Genomic DNA, 14,558 nt, shown 5'->3' with positions numbered 1-14,558 from the left:
GTTAGGATTCCACCTCTCTACCTGCCCCAATCTCTCCAATGCTTGTGCAAAGGTTCTCTGGGGTTTGCAGGAGTTAGCATGCCTCACCCAGACATCAGGGAAACACTACCCTGCAGCCATGAATTCAGGAATGCCCTTGGACCAGGCTGTGATAGTCAGAACAGTCTGAAAGTAGAAAATGTTTATGCTTGAATATCCTGTACCCGGCAAGCATTATGCGATGCGAAGTTCCTATGTGGCTGAGAGGAGGAGGCGGTCTCCTGCAGGGCAGCTCCACCCTTCTACATGTAAGGCTGATCCTAGAGAGAACTGGTTATCTTCCAAAAAGTATGATGTGTCCCCTCACTAATTCAGACAGGATCATCCACAACCGTGCAATCTGCTGGTGAGGCTTCAGGGCCACCGAGCTATCCGTTTATGTGTTGGTGTCTCCACTGCATGTCCTTGGCTGATTTTTTTCGGCATTCCTTAAATAAGCAGCCATTGTTTGATTTACTCAGGAGGTACATGCGTCTCTTCTTACCATCAACTGGTGCCCACCGCTGCCATCTGTCCATAGAATGTCAGTGCCGGCCTCCTAGAAACCCCTGGGTCAAGTCAAAACAGAAGGTAAAGCCTGCCTTTTGCTTGAACACAATAGGTGCTCCGTAAATGCTGGTTGAACTAAGGACCCGGGCTCTAATGAAAGAAAAGCATTGACAGGGCGTGGACGGGGCATTTTGGAAGCAAGGCACAGAAAGCCACTCCAATTCATCCAAGTGAAAAGCAGACAAGGGAAAGGATCTCACGGAACTCCCATGGAAACAAAGTACGGAAGGCAGAGCTGAGCCTCACAACTCAAGCAGCAGCTGTGTCTCCCGCCCTCTGGGGGATCACGTGACTCCACGCTGCTGTGTGTCTGTGCTGTGCTTCATTTCTTCTCTCTCGGCCCACCCTGGACCTTTGCCCCATTAGCACATGACCCCCTCAGGTCACCCAATAAAAGGAGCCTCTGCTTATTTCTGGGAGAAATGTTAACGGCTCACCTTGGGGGAAGCGGAGGGCTAACATCCTATGGTGGGTGTTAACACCCGCATGTGGGGCTGCTGTGCAGGACGAGGATCATCACTACCAACGATAAACACAAATTCTGCTGGGTGATGTGATACCCCCAAGAAACTAAAGATCATGCATAAGTATTAATCGTAACACCTTTATTTCAGAATGTCTACAGGATTGAATTTCATAGCTATACAACTAACTGATAGCTCCAAATCACAATAATACTGAACCAGAAATACTTTTTATCCTGCACAAAAACGTGGCCTGAGAAATGTTCATTTGAATTTAACTTACTTACGTTTCACATTATACAACTGTACATATAAAAACACGAACACAGTTGGGGAAGACAACGGCTTCTAGATCAAAAGACATCATCCGTAGCAACATCTCACTTACCTTGAGGTCAAAGATTTGACAAGTGTAGTCGAGAAATCAGGAAGCTATAGGAAAATAGAAAAATCCCGTCACCAGATCAATGCAGCAACATTCATTCGTTTTACTATTCTCAGGAAAGCCCCTCAAAGCCTCACTCAGATCCTGTTTAGTGTTACTTGAGACCTACAGTATGCAGTGACATGAGTTCCCAACCCCAGACAGAACGAGAGGAAGTTTCCTAGAGGCAGGCGAGAGTAACCACTGCAGAGCTCAAAGAGCAGAGCCATTCGGTGAAGGGGCTTTAACAAACCCAAAGGGGGCCTGAAGCAATGAAAAACATAAAGGATGACCTTCAGATTTTTTCATTATTTTTAGTAGATTGTTCACAAAAGCAGGGAAATGTACACTAAGAGTTACAATGTAAATGGCTCAAATAAAGCAAAAAAGATGTGTAACTTAAAAGAACAACCTTGACTAGTCGACACCGTGTACCCCACAATGTCTGACAAATGGGATATTATTACCACACATATACTGCTTATAAAATACACAATTTATAAAAAGTAATACAGCACCTTTTTTATCCACGTATGATGGAAACCATAAAAGCCCCTTCATGGTAAAAGCACCTCAATCACGTAGGGATAGCCTCAGTCAGCTTATCTCTGCATAAGAACTTTATATTGTGTCCTGAGCAGTCAATTCTATTGATCAGTGGGCCCAAATGACTGCAAAATCTTTTTACATGATAGGAGACACAGAGGGCAACAACATGGCCCTTGAAATCAGTGTTTCTCAAAATACGGTCTGTGGAACAGCACGACTGAATCTCCTGGTGAATTCACTTTAAAATGTAGATCCCCCAGTTCCAAGTGAAGTTCCTTGAATCATAATCTCTGCGGGAAGGTCTGGGAGCCTACAGTTTAGCACTCTTCCCCGAGGATTTCTGGTACAAGTAGAAGTGTGGGAATCACTCTACAAAATCATCGCCTTGAAGTGTAGGCTCAGGGGCGCCTGGGTGGCTCAGTTGGTTAAGGGTCTCTTGATCTCAGCTCAGGTCTTGATCTCAGGGCTGTGAGTTCAAACCCCATGCTGGGCTTCATGCTATGTGTGGAGGCTACTTTAAAAAAAAAAAAATGAAGTGTAGGCTCAGCCACCCAGTCAGGAGGTAACTGGCCAGGCCTGTGAATTAACCCCTTCCTGCACTTGTTCCTAATATGCCCGGTAAGGCGGTACTACTCCTGGTTTTGACATTTCTAATTAGTCTTATCACAGGAAAAGGATTCTGACATATAATAAACTCTAACAAGCTCTAATTAATTTTAAAAAGAGCATAAGATTTCGAAGCCATATATGTGAAGTTCAAAGCAATGGATGCCTGCCGAGTGTTTAAAAAAAAATACTGTGGTGGCTAACATAATAAAATTTAAAAAAATAAAAATAAAAAAAATACTGAGTGACCAGAGGATTTCTTGGGAATGGGAAGAAAATACGTATCAAAGCAGTCTTGTAGGAGAAGCAGAATGCAGCTTACATCCAGAATGGGGAAATGCAAATCTATTAAAAATTGGCTGGGTGTTTAAGCTAGGCCTTAACACTCCTTTTTTTTTTTTTTTTTTTTTGAGAGAGAGAGTGAGAGAGCACAAGAGGGGGGAGCGGGAGAGGGAGAAGCAGACTCCCTGCTGAGCAGGAAGCCTGACTCGGAACTCGATCCCGGGACTCCAGGATCATGACCTGAGCCGAAGGCAGTCGCTTAACCGTCTGAGCCACCCAGGCGCCCTAAGCTAGGCTTTAACACTCTCGAGGGAGAGACTGAAAACTACTGGCAAACACATTTTGTATGGCCAGCACAAGTTTTAAACAATTCTGAATTATTGCTAACCTATAAAAACTGGGAGAATTCTTTTCTTTAAAAAAATCTGTCTTTTCCTACCAAACTGGTGGAGTCGCTAGAAAGGCCAGCCACACGGCCACAGTGTGGAGGACCTGGGCAGCAGCTACCCACCTTTACAAAGGTGTGCAGCCCCACCGTCTCGCAGCGGCCACCTGCCCGCGTGACTCATCAGATCACCTGACAGGTGCCCAAAGCCATTTGCACTGGCCACCCCGGCTCCAGGCAATTAGGGCAAAAATTCAGCCTCTCCGTGCTTCACTATTTCTAGTTCTAACAAAAATTCTTGCTACAAAGATCCTTTCCTACTTTGGAAGTGTTGAGAAAGAAATCAGATAATGTCTGAAAATCACCTAGAATTCACTATAGCGTTCTCATCCCTAGCTGCCTATTGGAACCACCTAGGGAGCTTTAGAAAATACGGACACCGGGTTCCAGCCCCAGAAATCCTGCTGTATTGCTCTGGGACGTAACCCCGGGCAGCAGCGGATGGTGCATAAAGCTCCCCAGGTGGTTCTAATGAACACCCAAGGCTGAGAACTCCTGCCTTCAGAGGATGCACGGTGTTGAGTGTGAAGCAGTAAGTTCATTCCAATGTCAACCTCCAAATATGGATTTCTAACCTCTCACCTTTGTGATAATTTACATCACCTTTTATTTTGTGAAATGGGATATTATTCCAAAAGCCTACCAAATGCCATTTACAAACTGGAAAAGGAAGTCAAAGTGTGTTCTGGTTTCTACCATTCCTTTTCCCTCCAACACACCTGAAGAATGAAACACTAAAAAAATAAGGAGAATTATCCTAAGGGACAAAACTCAAGCAGCACAAACAGCTCAAACACAGTAAGAAGAAGCTCACACTGGCAGGCTTGAATGAACAAATAAAATTGTTTTGAAATTCATCACTGCACTAAGTGGAAAAATATTCAAATATTAAAAAAAAAAAAAAAGAACGATTTCCCCAAGTCTTTCCAGTAATGGCCCAATTTTTATCTTAAGCAGATAAATTCCAAATTATTGCCTCTCTTCAAGCTTTCTGTTAGGTAGTGTGCGTTTATATTTTGGCTTCTAATCACGGGAAATGCAAACTACTGTCACCTAATTTTCAAACAGTAATACTACCCTCCAATGCATCTGAAAAGTACATTTTCAAAATGGTTTCACATAATAACGACTTCTGTTTACAAGACTTCTACTCTGCAAGAGGTAGCATACTGCACTTGATAGACATGATCTCAAATCGGTCCAACAACCTCACGAAGTTAATCCCATAACCCCGTTGTACAATTAAAAAGAAAGAGCTTCAGAAAGATTGAAAATTATGTACATGATCGATCACTGAGCTGGTGGGCGGCAACACTTGCACTCACAGGTCTGTCAAATTCCCACACCTGTGCTTTTCGCACTAAACTGCCCCCCGCTTGCCCTTCCGTGTTTAATCATCACGAGACAGAGACATCTGTGCCCAGTTCTCCCCTCTTCCCAGTGAAACACAGAGAGGCTAACGATCTGCTCCACATCTCACAATGCCGAAGTTACACGCTGCCTCCCCGCTCCCCACGCCACGTTCTTTCAGGAGACCAAATGACACAGCTGACATGTTACGTTACAGAATCTATACTGATGGCCCTTAGGTAGTGCTTATGGGTAGATATCAAATGCTCCCGATTTCTGAGAATCAAACATGACTCTAAATACGGCTTAGCTTCAACACAGGCCTGGTACATTCCTTTCTGTTGTCGGCCACCCAGGCATCAGGCATCAGGTTCAACTCCTTTATCTGTCCCCAAATCTTCTCATGAATCCTATGAGCAATGATGCTGATAACATGGGCACCAGTGCCACTCGCCAGGCCTCTAGCCTGTCCTTTGCTTCCCTGACATCGTCACCAGGCAATCAGCAAGACATCCTGAAGAAGGGCAGACGTCACCTTCTATGGGTTTTTTCCTTTATTTGTAAATCATAAAGACACTGTGCCATAAAAATCCCTCTAGAAGGTCTCATATCCAAGAGGGCCACTATCTGAGGCAGGCTCCCAGGGGAGGATATCGTTTCACGTCCTGGCAGGAAGGCCTCCTCTTCTTTAAGCTGCCGACACTGTATCCTTAAGCTTGTATTTGGAAAACTGCATGCATCAGTGATGTGTTATGGCCAAGGAGTGATTCCCGAGCAGAAGTAGCACACCACAGCTCCCCTGCAACAGAAAGCAAACAGGCTTTGTCACCTAATAAACATGTCTCGCCAATCAATACTTATTTGCCTCTTTTCTGAAGCAACTCTTACAAGTCACTTGAATGCTATCACTATGGATAATTCTTGAAGAAACTGCATTTTTGCCTCCTAATGATCTTCGAACAAAGCTGGCATCTTATTTTATTAAGTCCAGTGACCCAGAGGAGCTGGTTCAAAGGGGAGTCAAGACAGAGCTAGAGCTGAGGGCTTCATCATTCCAGTGTGAAAGAACTCTGCTATGTTATCAAACCTCACCAAGCCCCGTCTCCCAACTGCCAGTGGCAAGAACAAACAGATGTCAGGGCTATTTGTTTTATTCAAAAATGACAGGAAATCAAAAATCTATCAAATGGACGTGTCAGCTGCAACACCACAAGCATATTGGTTAGTGAGATTTATGTACCTCCCTTTTGGCTCATGACAAAATCACCTTCTAAGCTTTCTAATTTTCAAATGCCCACGTAGATACACAGGCCAGAGAGAGTTCTGGGGAGTATCTTGAGGACTGGGCACCATATACAAGGTGGTCACAATCTATGTGAATTTAAATTAGGCAAATGTGAAATGGGGTATGATATAAAAATAGTAAATGTCTCCCTATGCAAATTCATCCAAACCCCACAGAATTTTTTTTTTTAATTAAGAACTGCAAAATTCCCAAACTGGCAAATTGAGTCCGCTGTACACAGCACCTAGACCTCCGCCACATCAGAGAGCTGCTTTATCCGCTAAACAAAATGCCTACTGTTCTACTCCCTTGTGCACGTGCACTGGAACTTCATGAACAATGGTAATGACGACGGTTGCTGCTATTTTAACTTCATTGTTGTGATAATTTCAATGCTATTTTAGGCCTTAAAATAAAATCATCCGGGTGGTGAGGTTAGAGCTAATACAGAGAAAATAAACTGTCACACTATTAACTTTGAAATACATATCCAATGCCATATCAAAAAGGTAAACCACCACCACAAGGCTCCTTGATCATAACTGAGGATGGGGCATGCTCGAACCTAGGGGACAGAAAGCTTTTCCTTAAAAGACCAGACAGGAAATATTTTAAGCCTTGCAGGAGAGGAGCGCTCTGTCACAGCTATTCACTCCGGTGTTGCAGCCATAAGAAAGCCAGAGACATAGCTGTGTTCCCAATAAAACTTTATTTACAAAAGCAGATAGCAGGTTGGATTTGGCCTGAGGGCAATAACTGACTGACCCTTCCTCTACAGCCTTAGACCTGATATCTACCCCCTTCCTTTAAATGTGACATTTTATTGCTCATAAAAACAATCCTTCTCCCATTTTCCGTAGAGCCAATTTTGAGAAAAGAAGTTCCATTAAAACAGGCATATTTCAAGCTTGCCAAAACTCTGTAATAATAGTCAAGAAAAAAAAGGGAAGCAATAAGCTGGCAAAAACACGGCAGCAACATCAAAGCCTTAAAATGTTCTATATCATCTTTTTTGCGATGCTTACATAACTATGTATTTGTCAAAACCCACCAAACTGTACACTTAAAATTGGTCAATTTAATTGTACATAAATAATACTTCAATAAAGTGGATATTGAAAAAGTGCTTAAAGCCTCGGCAACAGGCTCTAATTTGGATTAGATTTATGTGGTGAGAGTACATATCCGTTACTTCACATTTGCCCCTCTGGGTCATGAATTAAGAGAGCTTGAATTATGTAAATCCTTCGAAACCTCTGTTGCATTAAATGCCCTGAATACAACTGTCCCACACTAAACTCCTGGTAGTACCCAGACCTCAACCACTTCACTTGAAAGAGGAGAACAAGTTGCTTTTAGAAACAATGCAAAGCCCCGAGTTCATGGCTCAGCTTTCAACCACAGTAAAAACAAAACAAATAAACAAATGAAAAGAGCATAGGTAATTTATGACAATAGGTGAGGCTTGTTGAATTTCCTCATTTCACTTAAAATCAAAAACACAAGTTGGTGTGAGTGTCATCTCTGTTCTTTTCAGTTGTCTTTCCTCCAGTGTGGAGCATGTCACCATTTAAGCAGAAAAAAAAAAAAAAGTTAAACAGGACGTGCGTGAGATGCTAAAATCAGGGAAAAGCCATACAAGAAAATCATTCCTCTGATTAATCTAAAGACAACAAAATACATGACAACAATTTGAAAACTCCAGCTATTAGCTTCCTCAGTGCCCTTGTATTTCATCATCTGTCTCTACTCAGAGACAAGATGTCGTTTAAAGCAACTGTTCTCAGTGTGGGCCCTGGACCAGCAGCAGCAGCATCACCTGGGAGCCTGCTAGAACTACAAATCCTCGGACAGCACCCCAGATCTACTGACTCAGAAACTCTGAGAGTGGGACCCACCAGTCCATGTTTAACAAATCCTCCAGATGATTCTGATATTCAAGGACGTTCCAAATCATTAATTTGAAGTTTGAAAACCAATGTTTACTTATAAGTGGAGTCCTGTCACATTCTCTCATTTAACCTGGAGCTGACCTTAGACCTCACCCTTAGGAGTAAGATGGGATCCGCACTCAAGTGCGTGAGCTCTAGAGCTACTTGGTGAGCCTCACAAAAATGCCTCAAGAATTTTGTTCAAAGAACAGAGTAGATGTAGGAACACAGCATATTTAGATTTCACTTCAACATTTTTGAGCACCTGCCATGTGCTGTGCTTGTGCTAAATGAAATTATCTTATTTAGCCTCCCCAGTCATGAATAAATCTATTCACAGGCCTGGCTAGCGTGTGTTCAATGCCGAAGAACTTGTACATAAATGTTCATTTTGCTTTTTCTTTGGTTAATTGTTCTCAAACTGTATTGTATATCACAATTAGAGTCCAAAGTTGCTTCTCAGATGTTAAAAATCCCAGTCCAATAAATTTGGTAAGAGGCAAATCCATTACACTCATTTATTTTAGGCTCTGGCTCTTTCTTAAATAACTTTGTTCTGTCCTTTCCACTATAGAGACCATTCTCCTTCGTGTAGACAGTAAAAACTTAAGGAAAAAAAAATTAATTCTAAAACCCCCCCGCTACCTGTGACGCCGGCAGCATTCGTCCTCAATTCGAGGTGCCAAGTGCCTTTCCCCCATGCTCTACAGACCACACACGGTGCTCGTCACGCACAGCACCCTCACCCAGAGCCCACAAGTATTCTCAAGCTGCCAGAACCCTTCTCCATAGCGTTTCAGGTAGCCACTCCCAACCAGTGGAAGTACTGATGACCAATAAAATATATTATTTCACTGGCCAATCAGAACATGCCCCTTTCTTGTTTCTCTTTCTGCTTCAAATACAGCTTTTAAACCCCTCCTTTCATTGTTCCCAGAATAAAATTAAGTTTCTGTTAATCCTGAACCACAGTCTACAAATCTAGACCTTGAGGGTCGCAATCACGCTGGATTGTGCTGAGCAGTTTAAACAATTTGAATGCAGCTGTAACCCAGTACGTGGTACCAAACTGCTCTGAAAATCAAAGAAACAAAGTAAATGAAGGTGCTGAAGAGATAACAAAACACCTGTGAAACAGTATGCTCTGCCCGTAACTGGGAAATGTACAGCATGAGTAGCCCAGGGAGGCCAATGCATCATACAGGGCTTAAAGGCATGAAAACATGGCTGGAGTAAATAATTCTGATTTTGCTTTCGGTACTCACTGATGATTCTTTATTCGGCTAAGGGGGCACCACACTGTTCCTTCAGCAGCATCTCCATTATTCTAATTCCCTAGAGAGAGAAGAAAGAACCATCAGAACGCCACAGTTTGTGAACAAACACTTTTACATTCATCACGACCCCTTCCCTTCAAGAAATCCAAGTCGCGGCCCTATACTCATTTCAGAAAAGTAAGCTCATAGTCATACCTTACATTTTTATAATATTTTTCTCACCAATTTCACGTCCATTTTCTCTATATGGGCTCAGAATTAGTCAAGGGAAGCAGGCACAGGAGAGTTTAGAATCTCCATTTTAAACAACAGAAAACAGGCCAAGAGAAGGTAAGTCACTTCTTGAAAGTGGCCCAGCTGCTAAGGGGCATTGCCAGAGCTGGAATAATAATGGCAATAATGAGTACTTACTGAGCACTTACGGATGCGCTACACTGGCTGCCCGGGTTTGCGTGAGCGTGGTCCTGCGTAGTGGGTGCAGGGTGCACCGCAGAGACCCCTCCAGCACCTGGGCACCCCTTCCCCACCTGCCAGCACTGGGGGCGTGGCCACCCTCAGCCAAAGGGAGCTGCCTTACCTGAGGTCATGTCCCCTGTCCAGGGGCCACCCACATCCAAGGACCGGTGGATATGGGGGCCTGAAGGCCCAGCCTCCTTCCCTCCACTCTGGACAACTGAAGGACACCCCAGGTCTAGAGGTCCCCATGGGATCAGCTGAGACCTTCACTGCTCCATCACCACAGTTCGAAGTCCCCTCCTGCCTGATTCCGTTTCCCCCACTCCCTCGTAAGGGCTGTTCCCGAGGGCAGTCACCCTCTGCACGAAAGTCTCTGTCTCTGAGTCTGTGTCCCAAGAGCCAGCCTGGGACACCTAGTTTAATACACACCAAACCCCTGAACAAGTACTATTCTTACTCCCATTTTACAGGTGAGGAAACAGTAACTCTAAGAGGTTCAAGCAATTTTCCCAAAATCATACATCTGTTGAGTAACAACGCAGGGAGAGAACAGAGCCACTCTATTCTGGCTTCAAAGGTTCCCCTGCCCCTTCTCACGTGCTCAACTCCATGACTGCACATCCCCACCTGTCCACGCACCCACCTTGCCAGCCCCGGAGGAAGGAGGACAGCAGATATTCCCTCTTTCCTCCTTCAAGAACAAGTTCTGCAGACCAGGGGATAAACCTTCACGTAGAAAGACAGGATGATGATGTAATTATGAGCTAGAGTTTTAAGGAAGTCAGAGCTGGATCTGGGACTGGGGCGGGAGGGGGTGGGGTGGGGTGGGAATGGGAGACACTGTTCTCAGGGACTAGAAAGTAGTTTACAGGGAATAGGAATGATCTAAGCTAACTTAAAACATAGGTCCCCAGACCGCTCACAGAAACTGAATATACAGGACGACCTCAAGCAGGCCCCAGAGCTGCGCACCTTTAGCAAGCACCCGGCTGATACCCGTGATCGGGCAGGTGCGGTAAACCCTGAGGGAGCTATAAGACAAAAGACTGGGGCTTCCTACTAAGGGTTTATTTTGGGCCAAAGCAAGGGAGCGAGCCTCCAGAGAAGACCATAAAATATATTTAGTGTCAGAGTACACCAAACAAAATGTAACATATCCATGAGGTTTCAGATGCTCCCTCAGAGCTGAGGGGACAGCAAGGCCAAAGGGGGAGTGCAGCTGCACACCAGAACCTGGAGGGGAACCCACAGAAGCACACAGGGCTCCCCACGCCTCACTGAGAGCCGCACCGTCCGCATTTCTGGGGCTGGGGCCTGGAACCCGTAGATTTGTAATATACCTCATGTGGTTCTGAAGCCCAACTGGTTCATTTACTAGAATTTGTGAATGGCAGCCTGACACCACCTCGAAGATCCCTCCCAGCCCTGCCAGTCTGAGAATGCATTTCGGAAGATACGGTACACACTGCCCTCTGGTACTCTTAGAGCTACTCTCCTTGCAAAGAATTAGGGGGAGGAGGAGGGGAGTGGGGACAAAACCACCAGTGCAATGAAATTTAACCTCATTCTTACCCTAAGATCTAAATGCTCTCATTTCTGCTCTCATTCACTCATCAACAAATCCACTCAACAAATATTATGCACCTACTGTGTGCACTGGAGATCAAATGGTGAACAAACAAGATAAAGCCCCTGCCAACACTGAGCTTACAATCTAGTAGTTTTCATTCCCCTTGTTTCCATTTATTTGTTTGTTTCAACAAAACCCTGAAAAATAATTAAATGCCTTCCTTCTATTTTCAGGAAGAATAAGGACAGCCACGTTGATTCCGCTGCAACCTCCTTTTTGCATAAATCTGGCGGTATGTCTTTAAAAATAGGAAAGCACACTCCCTTCTTAGGAAGTGAGCACCGGTGAACTCTCCCCATTCGCCTAAGAAGAATGCCACCACTTATGGAGCTGAACACTAATTGACGTAAGTGAAGACTGTGAGGTTGGCCTTGGGAATTGAAAGACATTATTTATTGAATCAATTATGTTCACAATGTGACAGTTGATTTTTCTTTCCCTTTTTTCCCCCCTCTCTCATACCACTTTAGTCTTTTTAAGGAAAACAGTTAGAAATAGAAGGTGGAGAACAGAGGCAGAGAGAGAGACCTATAAAGTGAATTAAAAAAAAAAACCCTAACAGGGCGGCCAAACCATTATTTAGTACCTCTCTTTAGTATGGAGGGACCAAATAAAAACCCAATCGATAGAGTCCTTTCAAATAAAGTTCCAATGCTTAAAACTCAACCCCTAGGAGATCAGGCTTAAAGAGGCTAAATTTACACCACTTATCACACAATGATGTCTGAAATGCAGAGCAAACATTAAGTGAATCCACCTTTATAGATATGGCTTAAAAGCTTTTTGGACTGACAAACCATAAACCAGCTTGATTTTATTATTCCTTTCCCCTCTGAGATTTTTTCTATTACAAGGCTACCTTTCTCTATTTGCCAATGTACAGAGAAGTGAGCCCTCTCACGGTCTCATTTCCCTAATACCAACACTGTGCGGGCCAAGCACATCCCCACAAAGGTGTCCCAGAGTCTCACAGATTGAAAACACTTCACAGATCCCCCACACTAAGAGTCTCTGAGAAATAGCTGATTATTGTGGGAAACAAAAAGCTTGTCTGAAGGGGAGCTGGAAAAAATTGTTTTTAAAGGTGGCTCGATCCAGACAGCATATTTATTCTGTTCTCCAACTGATGCTTCCTTAAGAAGCCCTGATTGACCTAGGAGGTCCCAAAGACAGTGGTATTAGACCTTATAAAAATTGCAGAGTTCTAAAGCAGTTCTCAAAAGACACATCTATGGGGTGCTCTTAACAAAACAAGAACAGCTCACTTAATTATCACAAAGATAAAAGATGGGTGCAGAATTGGGCACACAAAAGGTACTGGATGTTGATGGATTACAAGACTGATAAACTGATTACTTTCGAATGCCAGGTTGAAAGAGTCTGAATTTTAACATTACAGTAGCATTCTGCCCAGGAGTTAGGATTCTTCAAAGAGCAGTGGAAAAGGCCAGGATAACAAGGGCTGCCCAGGAGATGAAAGAACAAAACAAGGAAAGAATAAAGAATGAAAGTATTTTAAAAAAAAAGGTGGAAAAGAATGGTGTGAAAAGAATTTGACAGCAGAGGCAGGACCTAAAATGGGTCCCCAAGAATCTGGATTAGCCATAGGGATGTTTACAAAGTGCAGTAATGTCAAATGCTGAAGTTCACATTAGAAAACCACTCACCCTTCGATAAAAACATTTACATCAAGTTGACCTCACGTCTTTTTCTATTTTTTTCATTCGAGTTGGTTTACACAAAACTTCCTGCAAATCTTTTCACTTCCTCTGTGTAGAATCCTAACAGTATGAATTTAAAAGGAAGGATGAGAATATATCACTCCCTGCTTCAACCCTTCCAGAGTGTCCCATTGCTCTTATAACACATGCACACTCACTATCATGGCTCCAGGGATTTCCGACGAAGGCTGATGCCCTGCAAAGACACAAGCCTGCTTTCCATGCAGGCAGCATGCTCAGTTCCTTTCTCTTTCACGCACTGTTCCCTCCAGCAGGAACATCCCCAGATCTTCCAGTGGCCGGCTACCTCCTTGCCATACTGAGATCTCAATTCACCCAGCACCTTCTCAGAGACTCCCGACGGCCCTAGCTAAAACAGCCTGGCCACAGCCTGGTCACACAGCTTGGTCCTACTGTCTTTATAGCACTCATCACGATAAAAAATGATCGTGCTTTTTCAAATATTTTGTACTGTCGGCCATCCCCTCCCCGCAACAGAATGGAAGCTCCAGGAGAAGGGAGAAACACCTGGCCAGTGGGCATCGTCTGGGGAAAAAGGGAGGAGTCCGCATCCAGTTTTCTCAGTAAAAGTAAGAGAAACACTGCTCAAAGCTTCTCCAGGAAGACATCTTTTGCCCATTAAAGCATCTTTTAATCTGATGTAGGTTAATTATTTTACATTTAGGTCTTCCTCACCCATAAAACTAGGATAACACCAAACAACAGTCAAAATTATTGGCATATACTCTACGCCAAGCACTGTGCTGAGTGGTTTACCTGCCATTGGCTTAGTTTACTCTCCTATCTGCCTCAGAGGATTATCTTTTTTTTTTTTTTTGGATGAGATCTGAGGTTCAGAAAAATTAAGCATCTGGGCCAAAATCACACAATAACTAACAAGCAAAGCGTCTTGATTTGACCCAAAGCAATCAGGATTGAGAGTCCAGGATCCAGGATGTTTCCGCACAAGGGGGCAGAAGGCATAAATGAGATTGCATATGTGAAAATGCCTATTACACTGCTGGGTACACAGCAGGAGCGTGTTCTTCCCTTCCCTATTTATGATGTTCAAAAAGCCTGATAAATAAATCAGACATTGCAGCCCTGCTCCCAAACTAAATGGCACGATTCTTAATACATGAATCAATATTTAATAACCTCTACAAATTATTTTAAATACAATGCTTTTCAAGTAGGAATATCTGACAGGATGTATGACCTCAATATAATTTTCCCATAGCAGCTAAAAAACTCTCGCGTAAGATTCATTTTTATTTTGATAAGTAACCCAAAATCTTTAGGTGTAACTGCAGAACATTAACAGATATAATAACTCAGATGTCTGTGCTTCACGTTATAAAACTCCCTCTCTCCTTAAAGAGAATATTTAATCTCACAACTGGTTGTGGAAAAGAATATACCCCCAAATAATAAAAACTAAGAATTGGAAAGGACGGTAGAATATCTAGTCCAGAGAGCAGTCTTTGCAAGGAACTGTGGGTGATGCACCTGAGTCAGAGAGGTGTCCCAGGATCAAATACCAGGATGAA

General features: G+C 43.5%; 1 protein-coding gene across 3 annotated transcripts in view; it reads right to left on the bottom strand.

The window, feature by feature from the left end:
* Nucleotides 1-5,244: 5,244 nt before the first annotated feature.
* The window catches only part of PRELID2 (PRELI domain containing 2), a 58,619-nt gene continuing 49,305 nt past the window's right edge, over nucleotides 5,245-14,558 (bottom strand). For all 3 annotated transcript variants that reach the window (XR_013445816.1, XR_013445817.1, XM_036081543.2), the window contains 2 exons: nucleotides 9,190-9,259; nucleotides 5,245-5,507 (listed from right to left, as the gene is read on the bottom strand). Coding sequence is in view for 1 of the 3 variants with exons in the window: in XM_036081543.2 (XP_035937436.1) it covers nucleotides 9,200-9,259 (60 nt within the window). In the remaining 2 variants the exon portion in view is untranslated. The remainder of the gene's footprint in view (nucleotides 5,508-9,189; nucleotides 9,260-14,558) is intronic.

This window comes from Halichoerus grypus, chromosome 2 (assembly GCF_964656455.1).
Source record: "Halichoerus grypus chromosome 2, mHalGry1.hap1.1, whole genome shotgun sequence".
Taxonomy (NCBI): domain Eukaryota; kingdom Metazoa; phylum Chordata; class Mammalia; order Carnivora; family Phocidae; genus Halichoerus; species Halichoerus grypus.
This window is presented reverse-complemented; position numbering and strand designations above follow the sequence as displayed.